At 39.8% G+C, this 14436-nt stretch overlaps 1 protein-coding gene across 7 annotated transcripts in view; it reads right to left on the reverse strand.

Annotated features, from left to right (window-relative positions):
- PIEZO2 (piezo type mechanosensitive ion channel component 2) overlaps positions 1 to 14436 on the reverse strand; it is a 195823-nt gene that overhangs the window by 38683 nt on the left and 142704 nt on the right. For 4 of the 7 annotated variants that reach the window (XM_081873517.1, XM_081873523.1, XM_081873519.1 and 1 more), the window contains exons 17-26: positions 14233 to 14406; positions 13624 to 13665; positions 6011 to 6351; positions 5181 to 5341; positions 4222 to 4398; positions 3219 to 3335; positions 2839 to 3039; positions 1516 to 1720; positions 1271 to 1372; positions 468 to 633 (exon numbers count right to left, since the gene is read on the reverse strand). In XM_081873517.1, the coding sequence (XP_081729643.1) occupies positions 468 to 633; positions 1271 to 1372; positions 1516 to 1720; positions 2839 to 3039; positions 3219 to 3335; positions 4222 to 4398; positions 5181 to 5341; positions 6011 to 6351; positions 13624 to 13665; positions 14233 to 14406 (1686 nt within the window). The remainder of the gene's footprint in view (positions 1 to 467; positions 634 to 1270; positions 1373 to 1515; positions 1721 to 2838; positions 3040 to 3218; positions 3336 to 4221; positions 4399 to 5180; positions 5342 to 6010; positions 6352 to 13623; positions 13666 to 14232; positions 14407 to 14436) is intronic. The other 3 variants (XM_081873521.1, XM_081873520.1, XM_081873518.1) reach the window with 1 other exon arrangement.

The following is a 14436-nucleotide window of genomic DNA, read 5'->3' on the forward strand; positions in this document are numbered from 1 at the left end:
ATACACTATCTAGTTTTGTTTAGAAAGCAACAAAATCAAAATGCAACAAATCCCATACAATAGGCTTGTCATTCATATGAAATGTGTTAGTGTGTGCTTCTCTCCAACGACCTATAAACTTAATATATTCATTTCTCCTTCAAGATATAATGCAACACTGTGTGACCGGCTTCTATTCCTTGATTGTTTCAGCACCAGCTAATGTACAGTGCAAATTTTCCAGGGCTTATGATGATCTACATGGCTGTTGCAATGTACACCAACTTTTTATCTTGGGTAATAATGATATGAGAAAGCATATTACGTGTCTGATTCCATCAGTGTTGCTCTGCAATTTTGAACAGCATAATTTAGTAGCCATAAAAAGAAAAGAGCACCTTTTGTCTGAATGTCTGGGAAGAGGACAAATGAACCAGATCTTTAGAAAGATGTATGACCTTTAGAAATATTCAAGATCCAGTTCTTACCGACAATGGATGAAATCAGGGACAGGGTTGTGTTGGCTAAATGAAGCTGCCTCAAGATTCATGCAAATCTCCACATTGTCTCCAGCCATGATACGTACAGCAGCCTTGTTCTCATCTTCAAATGTTTGCCTTTGTAAGGATGCACATAGCAGCAACATGAAATCATCTGGCAGGAATTAGACACTCAAATTAAAATGCAAGCCAATAACTTTGGTTAGACATACCCTTATTAATTAAAAAAACTTAAAACTATGATAAGAAAGATAAGGACTACAAACAACTAATTAAATAAATAGGGCAGCAGCACACACATGCACATAAACACACACACAAGTAGGAAAACCATTAAAATGCAAGCCATGTAGGCCTATGTGGGGTGCATGCTCTCCAACTTTGACTACTGAATTCAGGTTCCACACAGGTGTTGTTAACTCAACTTATCCTCTTTAGCAGGGTTCCCAGGAAAGGGTTTATCCTATCTAAGGGTTTAGGAGGTGGTGAGTGGTTGTGGGAGAGACCAGGCTATACTTGAGGGGGCAATAAATATGCAGTGCCTGAATATTAGAGGTGGGTGAATACCATAAGCCATGGACTGATCTGGAAATGAGTAGGTGTGCTTCTCAAAGACTCAAAACTGCTTCAGATTTAAAGCCAATCTGAGAGACTTGGAAAATGCAGAATGACCATGTTTAGCAATAAGATACTGTTATCCATTTGTATGCACCAATACGCTTCAGAACATTAATTTCAACATGTGCTACAAGAAATGAGACAAGAGGACAAGCTACTATTAGAATACTTACAGACAAGAAAGACTGGATTGGGTTCCTTAATAAAATCTGGAAAGTATAGCCATTTGATGATATTAGAGTTGAAGTTGGCATTAGGATGTCTCCATGGATAATCTATGAAGGTAGAAGGAAGAACAATTACAGGAAGTAATTCATATCACTCATTGCAGCTCTAATCTGAGCCATGGCTATTTTTCAGTGGTTACTGTGAAAATAAAAGATAATCGCAATCAGCGGAAAGCAAGAAGTCCCCTTACCTATACAAGGAGAAGGTGGGATGCCAATACAAATAAAGTACTGGAATGTAATGATGCATGATAGAAAACAGCAGTACTTTGGCCAGATCTCTGCAATGGCTTTTCTTCTGCGTCGATATAACACAGCAATTAACGCAAAGGCATGAACCATAGCATAGAAATCCATTCGTTGACCAATTACATTTACTGACAAGAGGAAACAGCTCTGTGACAAGGAGAAGAAAATCAGAATTTACATCCTCTTGGCTAGCCCATGACTGACAGATATATTGCATCACTCTTAGAAAATTGAAGTCTCTTACTTTGTGAGCTTCTGTTCACTAGGGATCCTGGAGGGCAGAGCAGACTATTTGGTTGACACCTCCTACAGAAACAGTCAGAGCCCCATGAACATTCAACAGCAGAAGGAGCTGCTCCCTGACTCCCAGACCAGTTCAGTAGGAATATAAATCTGGATGGGAAAAACAAGCCTCAACTCTGTGAGTCAGGGGACAGCTGCTCCTCCAGTTGAAAGTTCTAGGCTCTGCCTCAAGGTTTGTGTAAGAGGCGCCAACCCAGCTGTCTGCAACGTCCTCCATGGTTGAAAATCAATGTAACACTTTGCTTACTGGCATATAACAGGTTCTCTCTCAATCAATATTTCAAACTTAGCTTACCAATAGTGGGTACTTCGGAGTAGCCAATGTGGTGCCGCTCAGATGTTGCTGGACTATAACTCATCATGCCTGACCATTGGCCAGGCTGGTTAGAACTAATGGGAGATGCAATCCAACAACATCAGAGGGCACCACGTTGGCCATCTCTAGATTACTTTGATAGCTCAGTTGGTTAGAGTGTGGTGCTGATGACGCCACAGTCACAGTCTTGATCCCCGTAACGGACAGCTGCATATTCTTGCATTGAAGGAAGTTGGAGTAGATGATCCTCAGGGTCCCTTCTAACTCTATGATTCTACGATTCTAATATATTTTTGCAAAAAGAAGTAATAGTGTCACTGATAAATGTTTGGAGTCTACGCTCTGTATCAGCCTTTCTCAGCCTTGGGTCCTCAAATGTTGTTGAACTACAGCTACCATCATTCCCAGCTACCAGAACCAGTGGTCAAGAATGATGGGGGTTGTAGAATTGTATAGGGCTTTAATTGCACAGACCTCTAAAATACAAAGATAATTATTTTGTAGAGTAGGGCATTAATCCCCCAAATACAGAAACAAGTAATCCTTAAATATATAATTCCCTAAAATAGATAAATAAGTAATAAATAATATCAAGTTGGAGTCACCATAGGAAATATTATTTGAAACATGCTGGCACTAAATTTACCTCTAAACCAAACTTATAGAAGAAGTAGTTGACAAAGTACTTAAGACAGCTAAGTACTCCATCATCTAAATGTAATCTGGTAACATCATGAAAAATTGTTTTTGTCTCAGGAGCTGTGAGATTGTTTCGACATCTGTAGTATTCCTGATGCCGGTAAATGGTTACTTCAAAGGCCAGGATTGCCAACATCAGCAGGTTATTCTGCAAGAGAAGGAAACCATATGAGCTACAAAGAATCAGCCAATATTCTTTTGAAAGCAAGCATACTGCAGCTTGCAATATGCTCCCTAAAAACATGGACAACTCAGCGACTGTACTGTCTGAAAATAATTTATTGAGACTGAAAATAAATTCAACAGAGAACAAGTAATAATAATTACCCTCAAATATACAAGAAGTGGATAAGACTTTCTCAATCCAACCCACTCAGTTGGATCAATGGGCTTTCTGTAAAGTAGTGATTCATTTATGTCTTCTAGAGGCTTAGTTGTATTAGGCTAAAATGAAAAAAGAGAGATAATTTTTAGTTTGACTTCTTCAAGGAGGATGCTTTGATTGAACAGAGCCAGGAACAGATCTACTATGAAACTACCATGAAGCTTTAGCTTCAGGGCCCCTAATCCCAGAGGGGCCCCAGAAGCAACTTTAGTCCACATTGCTGAAAAAGTTCAGGTCCAGTAGACCCAACTTGAGTCACATGACACAAATCATTCTACAATGCATCATGCATGTATATAACATTCTCATAATTTTCATCTCCCCTCAATAACTTGAAAACTATAAGACACAGGAAATTTTTATTCAAACCAGTGATAATCCAGTGCAGCAATTTTATTCAAAATCTGAGATGTAGTAGTTAATTTTTAAAAAATAAAAAGGTAGTGATATGTCATGGGACGACTCCACTGAGGAAGGTAACAGTGGTTATCCAGACCTCTTTGCTGGTTGTGAAGAGCCTCCAAAATATAAGTTTGGCGCTGAACAGAGCTGAGCAACCCAGGCACCTGAAAAAGGTTTCATCATCGACTTTATAAAGCAACATTAAGGCATCTGCCACTAACAGCTGAGACTGAAAAGAAGCAGACAATGAAGTAGCTCCATCAGTGCTAGGAGAGGTTCAACTGGGGCCTCTCCATGCCACAGGAAGCATCAGTGTCATCAAATATACATACAGCGAACAAATTGAATACTTGGCAGGATGTGTGATTGATTCAGAAATTCACTGAGATATTTCCTGATTTGGGGGGAATAACTTGACTAACTTCTCACGTGAGAAAGGGCCTGTCTCCATTCTTGTTGATCCACAATATCCACAAATTGCTAAATTATTTATTTTAAACAACTCTATTTTACTTTTTAAAATATTAGATAGCTACTACTTGCCATTGTACAGTTGACAGAAAACATTTCAGGGTTAATAGTTCCAAGCTGATACAACATTTTGCAGATGATAATTACACAGGTCCAAACAGTGCAGACACTGGATGCCAGTGGGCGGAACTGAGAATATGGCAAAGCAAAAGCCCAGGCAATCACAAACACATAGTTAAGGAGGGAAACCTGTAAGCACAAAATGAGAAAATATATTAATTACTTGACAACATTTTGAGAAGTTTTATTATGCTCCCTTGTGCTAAAACATTCTGAAAATGAATTCAAAGCATAAGGAAGCAGCAAAAGAGAGAGCATTGAAACGTTTAAGATAGCAGGAGAGTTGATCGGCTAAGGGTGGTAGTCTTGGAAGAATCAAGAATTATAGGCTGGGGTTTAATGTGAAACAGTAGCATAAAGATAAAGATGAGAAAGGTGCGGAGAGCTTTCCAAAGTAAGGACAAGCTACTTGTGCTGGATGTTGAAGGGAATGTTCTATGTGATCAGTGGCGTTTTGGGGGAAAAGATCAGCATTGCTAAGATGCAAGAAAGGAAAGCAATGCGAAAGGTGCAGTAGTCAAAGGGTGGCCATGGCAAGAGCACAAGACCAAGTTTGGGCTAAGATGATTAGGGGAAGGGGTGGATTTTTGCAATAGTATATTACAGTAGTTAAGCAATTTGGGTAGCTTGGTTTACTGAATCAGATAGAGCTGGAACAAACTGAATTTCAATTTGCATGCAAAACTTCAAAATATCAAATATAGTTTTGAAGTTTACATTTTGAAGTTTGAATTATGTTTCATGTGCACCTTTTAGGGACAAGCCTAGTGTTTTACATCATTTAGTGGACAGGAGGAATACACATTTAATAAACCAACCAAACCAACATTTCAGAAATTCAAAAACATCCTTGTTTTTGAATTCAGTTGATACTGAAAGAGAAACTGATGACACATCCATTATTTACTTGCCTCTTTGACTGTGACCCAGATAATATATGATGAGACAATTTTGATAATGTGCAGTTCCAAAAGCCACCACACAAAAACTTGCAGTTTATGAAAGCATTCGAGAAATTTCAAGAAAAGTACGGTGAGGCGATCAATAACCAAATGCCATTTGTTTCTTAAATCTGCAAAGACAAGTCAAACATAATGAAACTTATTTTTGGCTTTGTGAACAGGGCTACTTTTATCTTCTGTTGGAAATATAAAGGGGGAGGCAATTTTTTCCTCTGACTATAACTTTTCTTCCTCAGAATAAAACAATATTAAAACCAGCTATAATTCTTAATTAAGGGAAAATGTGATTGAGATTCATTTGAAGTCATTCATAGATCCCCAAAGTGTCAATTCTTCCTGCCAAATGTGTTTATTCCTAATTTTATGACAGAATGCAGTTGACATTCCTCAGAAACAGAATTCCAGAGCATAAGACAAGAAGTAGGTTTGAAGAGTTGCCATTCACCCCTGCAATGAAAAAGGCACTAGGAACCAAAGTATATCGAGCCAAGTTTCAACACAACTTAATCATGTTGGAATAACCTTTGAGTTCTTATGGGTCTCTAATGTTGTTTTGTCTCCCTCTCAAGGTTTTTCTTTTTAAAGACTTCTTCAGCACCTGTAAATGTCAAGGTGAACTCAAGTCTGCTTATTCCCCCCTCTCCCCATTTGTATAGTCTGTGAGCATTGGAACACTTAAATAAGAAATAGAGGGAATGAATTACATGTATCCCAGATGAATCACCTTCAATCAACAGTAAAACAAAATAGACCAAGTTGAGACTCTCTCCACAGACTACCTGATATATCTTCTGTCTCCGATTCATCATCATCATCATCTTCCTCCTCCTCATCCACTTCCTCCTCTTCTTTTTCATGCCCTTCTTCCATATCTCTTTTCTCCCTCCTTTCCATTATGCGTTGTTCCGGTTCTTGGAACATGTGTTCCTGCTCTTGGAACATTTTTTCCGGCCCTTGTAAAATGTTTTCTTGCTCTTGTAAAACGTTTTCCTGCTCATTTTTTTCCTGCTCTTGTAACACATTTTCCTGCTCTCGTAAAATGTTCTCCTGTTCCTTTCCAAAACTGGCATTTAAATTCATCATTGTGATATCAGGCAGGCTTCCATCTTGATGAACCAGCCTATTGGTAGATACAGTAGGCATGTCAACAAACTAAGCAGTTGCAATACAAGAAACAATCTTCTGATTTCATACAGCAAAACAAACAAGGAGCACATGAATAAATGGGTCAAACACTGTTTAGGAAACTCCACATGGTATCATACCATAGAAGCAATTATCTGTCACTTTGACGCTAATTATTTGCTTTAGTAATTAGTGATATTGCCACCTAAACTTGACATTTCCCCCGCAGAGGAAAAAATGGTCAAAGTTTAAGATGTAGAAGCATGAAATGGCATGTTTTAACAGCAAGCATTTCATGACTTCACATGGGGACTTACTCATTTTGGCGGATTGGTAATTTTTTCTTGATGCTGCTCAAAGTAATTGAAACAGAAAGAAAAAAAGGAAATGAGAACAGAGGAGTTACAGAAGAAGGTCAGAGATAAAGACATCATGCCATATAACTCACTAGCATTCTCTTAATCCATCTGTGTCAGCCTTCAGATGCCAGGAGCATGCCATCCTGGCATTAAAAGAGTGCTTCTAACAAGATGGAAAGTGCTTACTACATTTTCAAAGAAACTTTTAATTCACCATTCTTACATTATGCAAGCAAATTCTTTCAAATAAGTTACACTAGTCCGAGTCTGAATATATTTACATATTTGTAAAAAACAAAAGCTGATATAAAAAACAAAAGATTCAAATGGCAAAATTTTCCATTTGCAAGTAAGCAAGTCTGTTTATTCAGTTCAAAATTCAGATAGCATATAATATTGAACCAGCTCTTCACATCATCTCAGCTACACTTTCAAGAATTCTATGGTTAAAAATCAATATAAAGAGTTGAAAACAGTAAACGCCAACTGAAGGTGTTTCTACTGATGTGGAAAATGGAAATGTTACTAGTAACCTATAAAGTATTTTGGAGGTGCATTCTGGTAAACACTACTTATGATCAAATTTACCTTCTTCCCTAAGAAAATGGGATTGGCTGTCTAGTTTCAGCGTTACATAAAAGTAAGGAAAACATTTTATTTTATGTTAGTAATTATAGTAAACTTGCCACACAGATGACAGCCAATCGGTCCCTGATCCAAACCTCAGTTTGAAGATATTTCAGTCAGAAACTGTACTATCAGTTTCTCTTTCTAAAAGAAAGCTTGGGCGTCGTTTCAGCTCTAATAGAGAGTCCTTTAGAGTTAAAAGATATCCCTTGATATTTTACTCTGCTGCCTACATACCTTATGAAAGACTCAGGACAACTCAAAGCCACAAATAAGTAAATGGGCTAAGGCTGCCAGGATCAGACAAATCCTTGGATACGATATATATTGGGGCGTCCAACTTCCAAGAGTCTGCGATCTACTCACAGTACTAAAAAACTGGCAGTGATCTACCCATTGTCAGAGTTGTTGAGCTTTATTTAGGAAGCCAAAGTTGTCTTTCGTTTTTGCAAAATTAGCATGTTGTTGATTTTTTTTTACTTATTTCAAAAATACCTAATCATTTAACCACTGTATTTAAATGCTAATAGTAAAACATGAATAGTATACTTTAAATTTGCAACATAGCTATAAATGAACACAAGATGCCTTCGAATAATGAACTAGTGTAAGACTTGAAACAAGACATTAAATTTATCTCTATTTATGAACTTTCTTCAGGTTGTCAAGGTACATAAGATCATACAATGTACGGTATTCAGAATTTTTGTAATCATTCTCATAGAAGTAATTTTCTATGACAACTATTTTCAAGAGAGATTAAAAAATACCTGCTAAATATTATTCAATGTGCCCCAGAGACCTTGGGAAGGATTCCTAAGGGTTCCTAGCTCAAAGGATGGGCCAGAAAGGTACTAAAAACACCATTGCTCAGGTTTCCCATAGGCAAAACTGTGCATGAGTCTTCAGTTCTTAATGACGAGCCATTTGTTGCTGCTGCCTGCCTTTCCTCCAACTGGACCTCCCTTCTCTGTAAGAATGGTAGGGCCAGTATTGAAAAGACTGTCTGAAGGCAGAGAATGGGGTGCTGTAGAAAGCCTATTATGAGCTGGGCCAGAATGTCATGAGTAGCTCATAATGGCTTGGTGACTTCTTTTCCCAGTTCTCCTAATTCCAAAAGTTGGCACTGTCAATATTCTAAAGGTCACACTTTGATGTTACACAAAAGCAATTGACTGATTTCTGTGCCACTTACTGTCACATGTGCTCAGGATCCTAGAGAACAGCATGCTAACCACACTGCCTACTTAAGTAAATATTATGTAAATATCTTAATTTCAGAGGAACATGCACACACACACGAACACACACACACACACACACACACCAGAAAGGGTTGTAATTACTAAGCAAAAGCTGTTGCACTGATCTAGCAAGATGTAAAATACAAGTGCTAGTGACCTGGATTTATCAAGAGCACTGTTGTCCAGACTACCAACAGTGGCATGGACACTGACCCAGGAGGATAAGGGATCTGCTGAGTCAGTAGGACCACTCACAGAATCGCCAGATCTGGGCCGCAACACTGAGCTAGAGCCCAGCAACCAAGGAGCAACAGAATCAGAGACACACCAAATCTCCTGAGCTAGGAACTTCAGAGATTGCAGCACACTGATGAAGCAACATCCTTGCCCCTAAAGACCTCAAATGTCCCATCTACCACGACCACCAGCAGTTGCTTTGTATGAAATGACTGAGAAACAACAGAGTGCTAGGCTGCAAGGCAAAACCTCCGTCACATTAACAGTATCCAACAAGGAGGTAGACCTAAGTAAATTTAGTGAAATACAAATAATTTAAGGGACTCTTTTATGTAGCTTGCTTACTGTCTAAAGTGTGGAATGCAATATTTTCTGTTGGAGCTAGTTAGGAGAGACTAGACTATCCTCCACCTTCTCAAAACCTTTCTTACCCTGTCTATTCTCAGAGTCCTTTAAAATGTCTTTATAATTTTGTTGGCTGTGGGATTGAGCTTACCTTATCCTTGTGAGGTATCCGAGAGTGGTGTGTGTAATTTCCTTTCCATTAAACACTTCTCCAGTGCTCTGGAGCATCCCTGGCTGCCTGCGTTTCCTGATCTGAAAAAGCACCATGGGAGGAGTTACCTTACAACGCCTTCCCCTGAGCTTTATTTAAAGTGCGGGAAGCTGGGAAGGTTGGCTACCAAGTGCCCCTGGATTGGTGCGCTCACTGCCTTTGTTTTTAAGAGATGTAGTTTTGACCATTAAAATAAAAACAAAAAACTACACCAAGCAAACATACATGCCACTTAAAAATCAACAATAAACAACTGTTAGGAGCACCGTCAACAGCCCGCTCAGCTTCAACAGCCCGCTCAACAGGAAAGCCCAGTTGAGGACATCATGGTGTTTTTGAAGGAAACACAGGCACTTGGAAAAGCTGCAACCTGCCAGGGAGATGCATTGTAGAAAGAAAGGACACTCACATAATCCATTGGCCATCTCAAAATTAAGGTAAGCAAAAACCCAGACCCAACCCATGAGCATTTCACCAAACCTCTCTCCTCTCTTGCCCCAGCTACATAATTTTTAAATGCAATTTATTTTCTCATTAATTGATGGCGGACAGTTGTAAAAAACAACAACGCTTGGAAATTTTCAGCACTGCATCAGGTGAAGTCCACCTATCTCAATTCAAAATGAACCAGGTCTTTCCAAACCTTTCTCAAGAATTCTCAATAAAATTCTGGATTTCCCCCTCCAAATCTCCCCAAAGTTTGGAAAACCCAACCTGGAGATCTCCTTCACTGTCACTCATTTACTAGTTTCCCTCCTACCCCTTTTCCTAAAGTCAAAAGTTGTGGGGTGGGGTGGTAGAGAAGAGACAGCAGCTGCGTTTCCAAAAACCAAACCAAAACAAGGAATCTTTCCTCCTACAATAAATGATTCTGGAAATCCTTAACCCCTCCACTGTCAACAGGAAGTCTGTCAATTGCAGTTTCTTAATCACAGAAACTAAGCCAGGAGGCTTATAAAGTATTACATTTCCCAGAGTCAGCAAAGCAGACTCAAGCAATGCTTAGAAGTACTAACCGTGCAGAGTGAGGAACTACTTAGAAGATGCTGCCTTTGGTTCAGTTTGTGTGTGTTTATATATGTGTGTGTGAATATACACTTCCAAGATCTGACATCTGCAGGGACAACTAACAGACAGCCTAAACCCTTACCATCATTTTTTCTTCAGCAACTTAGTGAACATGTGAAAGTGTAGGAATGGGGGAGAGGAGAAACTGGCATATGAAAATTCTGGTACCAAGTACAAATTCAGAGGAAGTCAGGTTCAGTTCACAAGAGATTTTACACTTGATATTTCATGATAACTGTCCCCTTCCTGCCTTCCACAATTCTTCAGTATTGCTAGGGTAAGCTTATCATAATGGTGTTGCTTTGATGCACTCTTGTAGCCAAGTTATAACATCATTTTCTCTTTACTGCAACACATAAAATATTTGATGAACTAAAAATGGTTTAAGAAAGCAGATGTTTAAAGAACTCTTTGAATGGTTTTCTATCCTTGCATTTGTAATTTTATATATATGAGTTGTAACAGAGTTCTGAAGTATTAATAATTCATAATTATATGTATTTCCCTTAGAAGTACAAGCTTCTCTTTCTTCTATCTCTGACCAATTATCATGATGAGAGATATTAAGAATACAGGCTGATACCCAAAGAGTAAAAAATGCCCCCAAAACGCTTCTCCTCTAAAGGGGAGGGGGTTTGCTAATTTTCCTTTTCAACAACAGTCTTTTCAGTCACGTTGAATTCCACTTTGGAGGGTCCCTATGATTCAGGGCAGTGGGAGGGGGCCATGGGTTAGAGGTATTGCAATGGGAAGGAGGCATATAACTAAGCAAGGTAATTGGCAGACAAAGAAGTTTCAGCAAATCTGTACAATTACTATGCAAATTATAAAAGGGAAAAAACCTCCATCTGTTCTATATATGAGCCAAAACCATTAGCAATAAAAATGCTGTCCTAAAGTAGCTGTCAACATATGTTCAACTATTTTCAAGTTTTTCAATTCATGTCTGATTATGACATGGACATTAAAAGTATTTTATTCAAATATGAGCATCAGCCTACCATATTTTGCTCTGTTGTTATACTGATATACATGCCAACATCAGAATCAATGTCACTTATTTAGAAGAGACTTGGGTCCATAACCAGCAGGTTTTTTTCAGGTTCCTGAGATGCCATTGTATACAAAGGAACACCACGTCCTAACTCTCATACCCACAGGCCTGCTGCGACAAATTTACAAGCCACTTTGAAGATAAAGTCACTCGCTTTTGCTCCAATCTTTACACCTCAGTTGTCTGATGAGGTGTCTAGCACACCATCATGTCATATTGTTTGGGATCCATTATTACCATTGGGGCTTTGAGGTGTGGACAAGACACATGCAGGAGTGCAACCAACTATCTGTTTTCTAAAACCTTGCCTACTGTTGCTTCCAAACGCTAGCTAGAGGGTGATGACTGGAGATTACAGCTAGTGCATAATGCACCTGCTGGATCACTGGCCAATAGACATGGGCAGTCATACAACACCTCAAGGTCCATTTCCCGAATTACCCCAAACAGGAACCATTCAGCATTAAACAAATTCCTAGATACCCATACCAAACCTGATACTTCTCTTTGCTTCTTCACATTGTATTAGGACAACTTAAAGCACTATGCTATTACTTTTAATAGTTATGGATTCCCCCAAAGAATTCTAAGAGCTGTAGTTTGTTAAGGGTGCTGAGAGTTATTAGGCTGCCTCTATTCTTCTCCTAGAGCTATAATTTCCAGAGCTGTCTGGGAAGAAGGATTATTAAACTACTCTGGAAATTGTAGTCTTTGATAAAAGAGGAGTGTCTCATTTAATGTCTTGTTGTGGTTCGAGGACCCGATCCCCGCTTAGTGGAATGAAGACACACGGACACGTAATATAAGGTTAATGGGCAAGAAAAGGCCACAACTTTATTGATTACAGCAAGTGAAAAGGTATTGGCTTAGGCATTGGATCACGTCAGTTGACTCCACCCACTCAGAGAGGGGTGAGTCTAAAAGGGGGTTTATTCACCAGTAGGTGGAGCCTGTTGATGCTAATCCAACTATAAGCTCTCTCCTGATGTCACCGAGGGTTGTGCCATGGCCCACCGCCACACAGGCATTGGACAGGACCCACGACCGCCGGATTCATTTAACGGAATACCCAAAAATTGAAGGCGTAGGTGATGGCCACACCTAGCCCTTTCACACACCACAAACACATTATTCCAATGCCTAACCTACCCACCAATACCACGAAAGTTGTGACGGTTGCTACGAGGTAGGTGAAAAAAACACAAAGCCTAATGCCAAATGGAAAAATTCCTACCAGTCCCCCTGGACAATCTGGGCGACCAACCTAAGGTCCACAGCAAGGCCAAGAGAGAAACTGAAACCCTGAGCTCTAAGGGAGTGGAGGGTGGGTGACTCACGACGGGACGGCGAAAAGTGAGGCTGCGTGGCTGGCGCAGCAGCAAGTTAAGCTGCCGTCCACGCCCCCTCCAAGCCGCCTGGTGGGGCGCTTGCCCATGGGCGTGGTGCGCCAGCCAGGTGAGTGGGTGGCAGGGGGCTAACGCCCCCTGCTTGAGGCGGAGATCGGATCTCGCCCACAACCCCTCCCCTCTTGCAGGAGAAGAGTCTCTATCATTTACTGCTGCTGTAGTTTTCAAATCTACTTGTCCACCTCTCTCGTGTGTGGACAAGTGGAGGTGAATGGTGGGTGGCAGTAGCACCTGCTGCAACAATGCTGGGGGTGGGGGATGCAGGGATAGAAACATGGGGAGCCAGGTTTACACTGGCCAGGAGCCCATCAACAGCATTGTTCTAAGGGCTCACTGAAGTCTGGTGCCAACTGAGATGAGCAAAAGTGTGCACAGACACTACTGTGTGCTGATGAACTCGTTTACTCAGACAATTGTGTTTTACATGTCTAGATGCAAATAAAATTGATTGAACTTTTTTCAACTTGGATAACATTTAAAGTGAATCATTGTACTCACAGCTTTTAAAAACGGGAGAACTCTCAGAGTTAGAACTCCACTGTGTTGACCAATAAGCTCTTCGTTCATTGGAAAAATTGAGCACTTAGGATTGTTTTATTTGAGGTTAATATATAGCCTGATATTCATCTCTGCCCCCGCCCTCGCTTCCGAGTGAAAAGGTAAGCAAGCAAGTAAAAGAAACATTTTGTTAGGAAAGTAAAGATTGGAATACCCACCTATTTATTATTAGATAAACACGACCATTGACTTTGGCATGGCTTTGGTGAGAGAGATGAAAGCACAAGAATGCATGGGATGGCAGCAGGAAAATTAGTTAGAGAAAGAGAGAGAAAAGAATAGTGTTAAACAGGAATGAAGGAACATAGCTGTCTTACCAGAGGAAGAACATATTGCCAACAGTCCCAATGAAATAGTAAGATTATTGAAGGATTATTACAAAACATTCAGTAACAAACACTTGTCAGAATATAGGTTCCCATTGTACCACTAGACTTCCAGCTACTTGGATTAAAAGGGCCAACCTCCTTAACAATCCTGTTTGATGTCTCCCCACTCAATACCAAACGATAAAACATTATCTAAGTAGCATAACCAAACAGAAAGGATCTATAAAAAAGTATGTGAGTTGTGCCAACAGAAGTCTATAGAACACATGATTTCTAAGCAGTCTATTACCCAATTTCTTGGTGACTGCAAGCCATCTTAGCTTTCAACATAAGGTTCATGCTTAGACATCAGAGCTATATAACCATATGGTGGTTGGGGAAGTAGCAGCTGAGAACCTGGTGACACTGAAAGAAATAACATTTCTCTGCTTGCTTTACCTGTAAATGGCACTATCCTGTTTGCTGATTATGGCTTTCAAATCCGTGAGTTCAAGGAAACGGTCATGGAAATAATGTAGGTGTAAGATGCACACTAACAAAAAGGAGGTTGGAATAAAGATGCGGGTAAACAACTCTGCTACAGAAAACTGCTTTAAGCCAAGATCTTCTAGTCTGAAATATAAAGCAGCACAAGATACAGCT

This window comes from Podarcis erhardii (assembly GCF_964252035.2).
Source record: "Podarcis erhardii genome assembly, chromosome: 8".
Taxonomy (NCBI): Eukaryota; Metazoa; Chordata; class Lepidosauria; order Squamata; family Lacertidae; genus Podarcis; species Podarcis erhardii.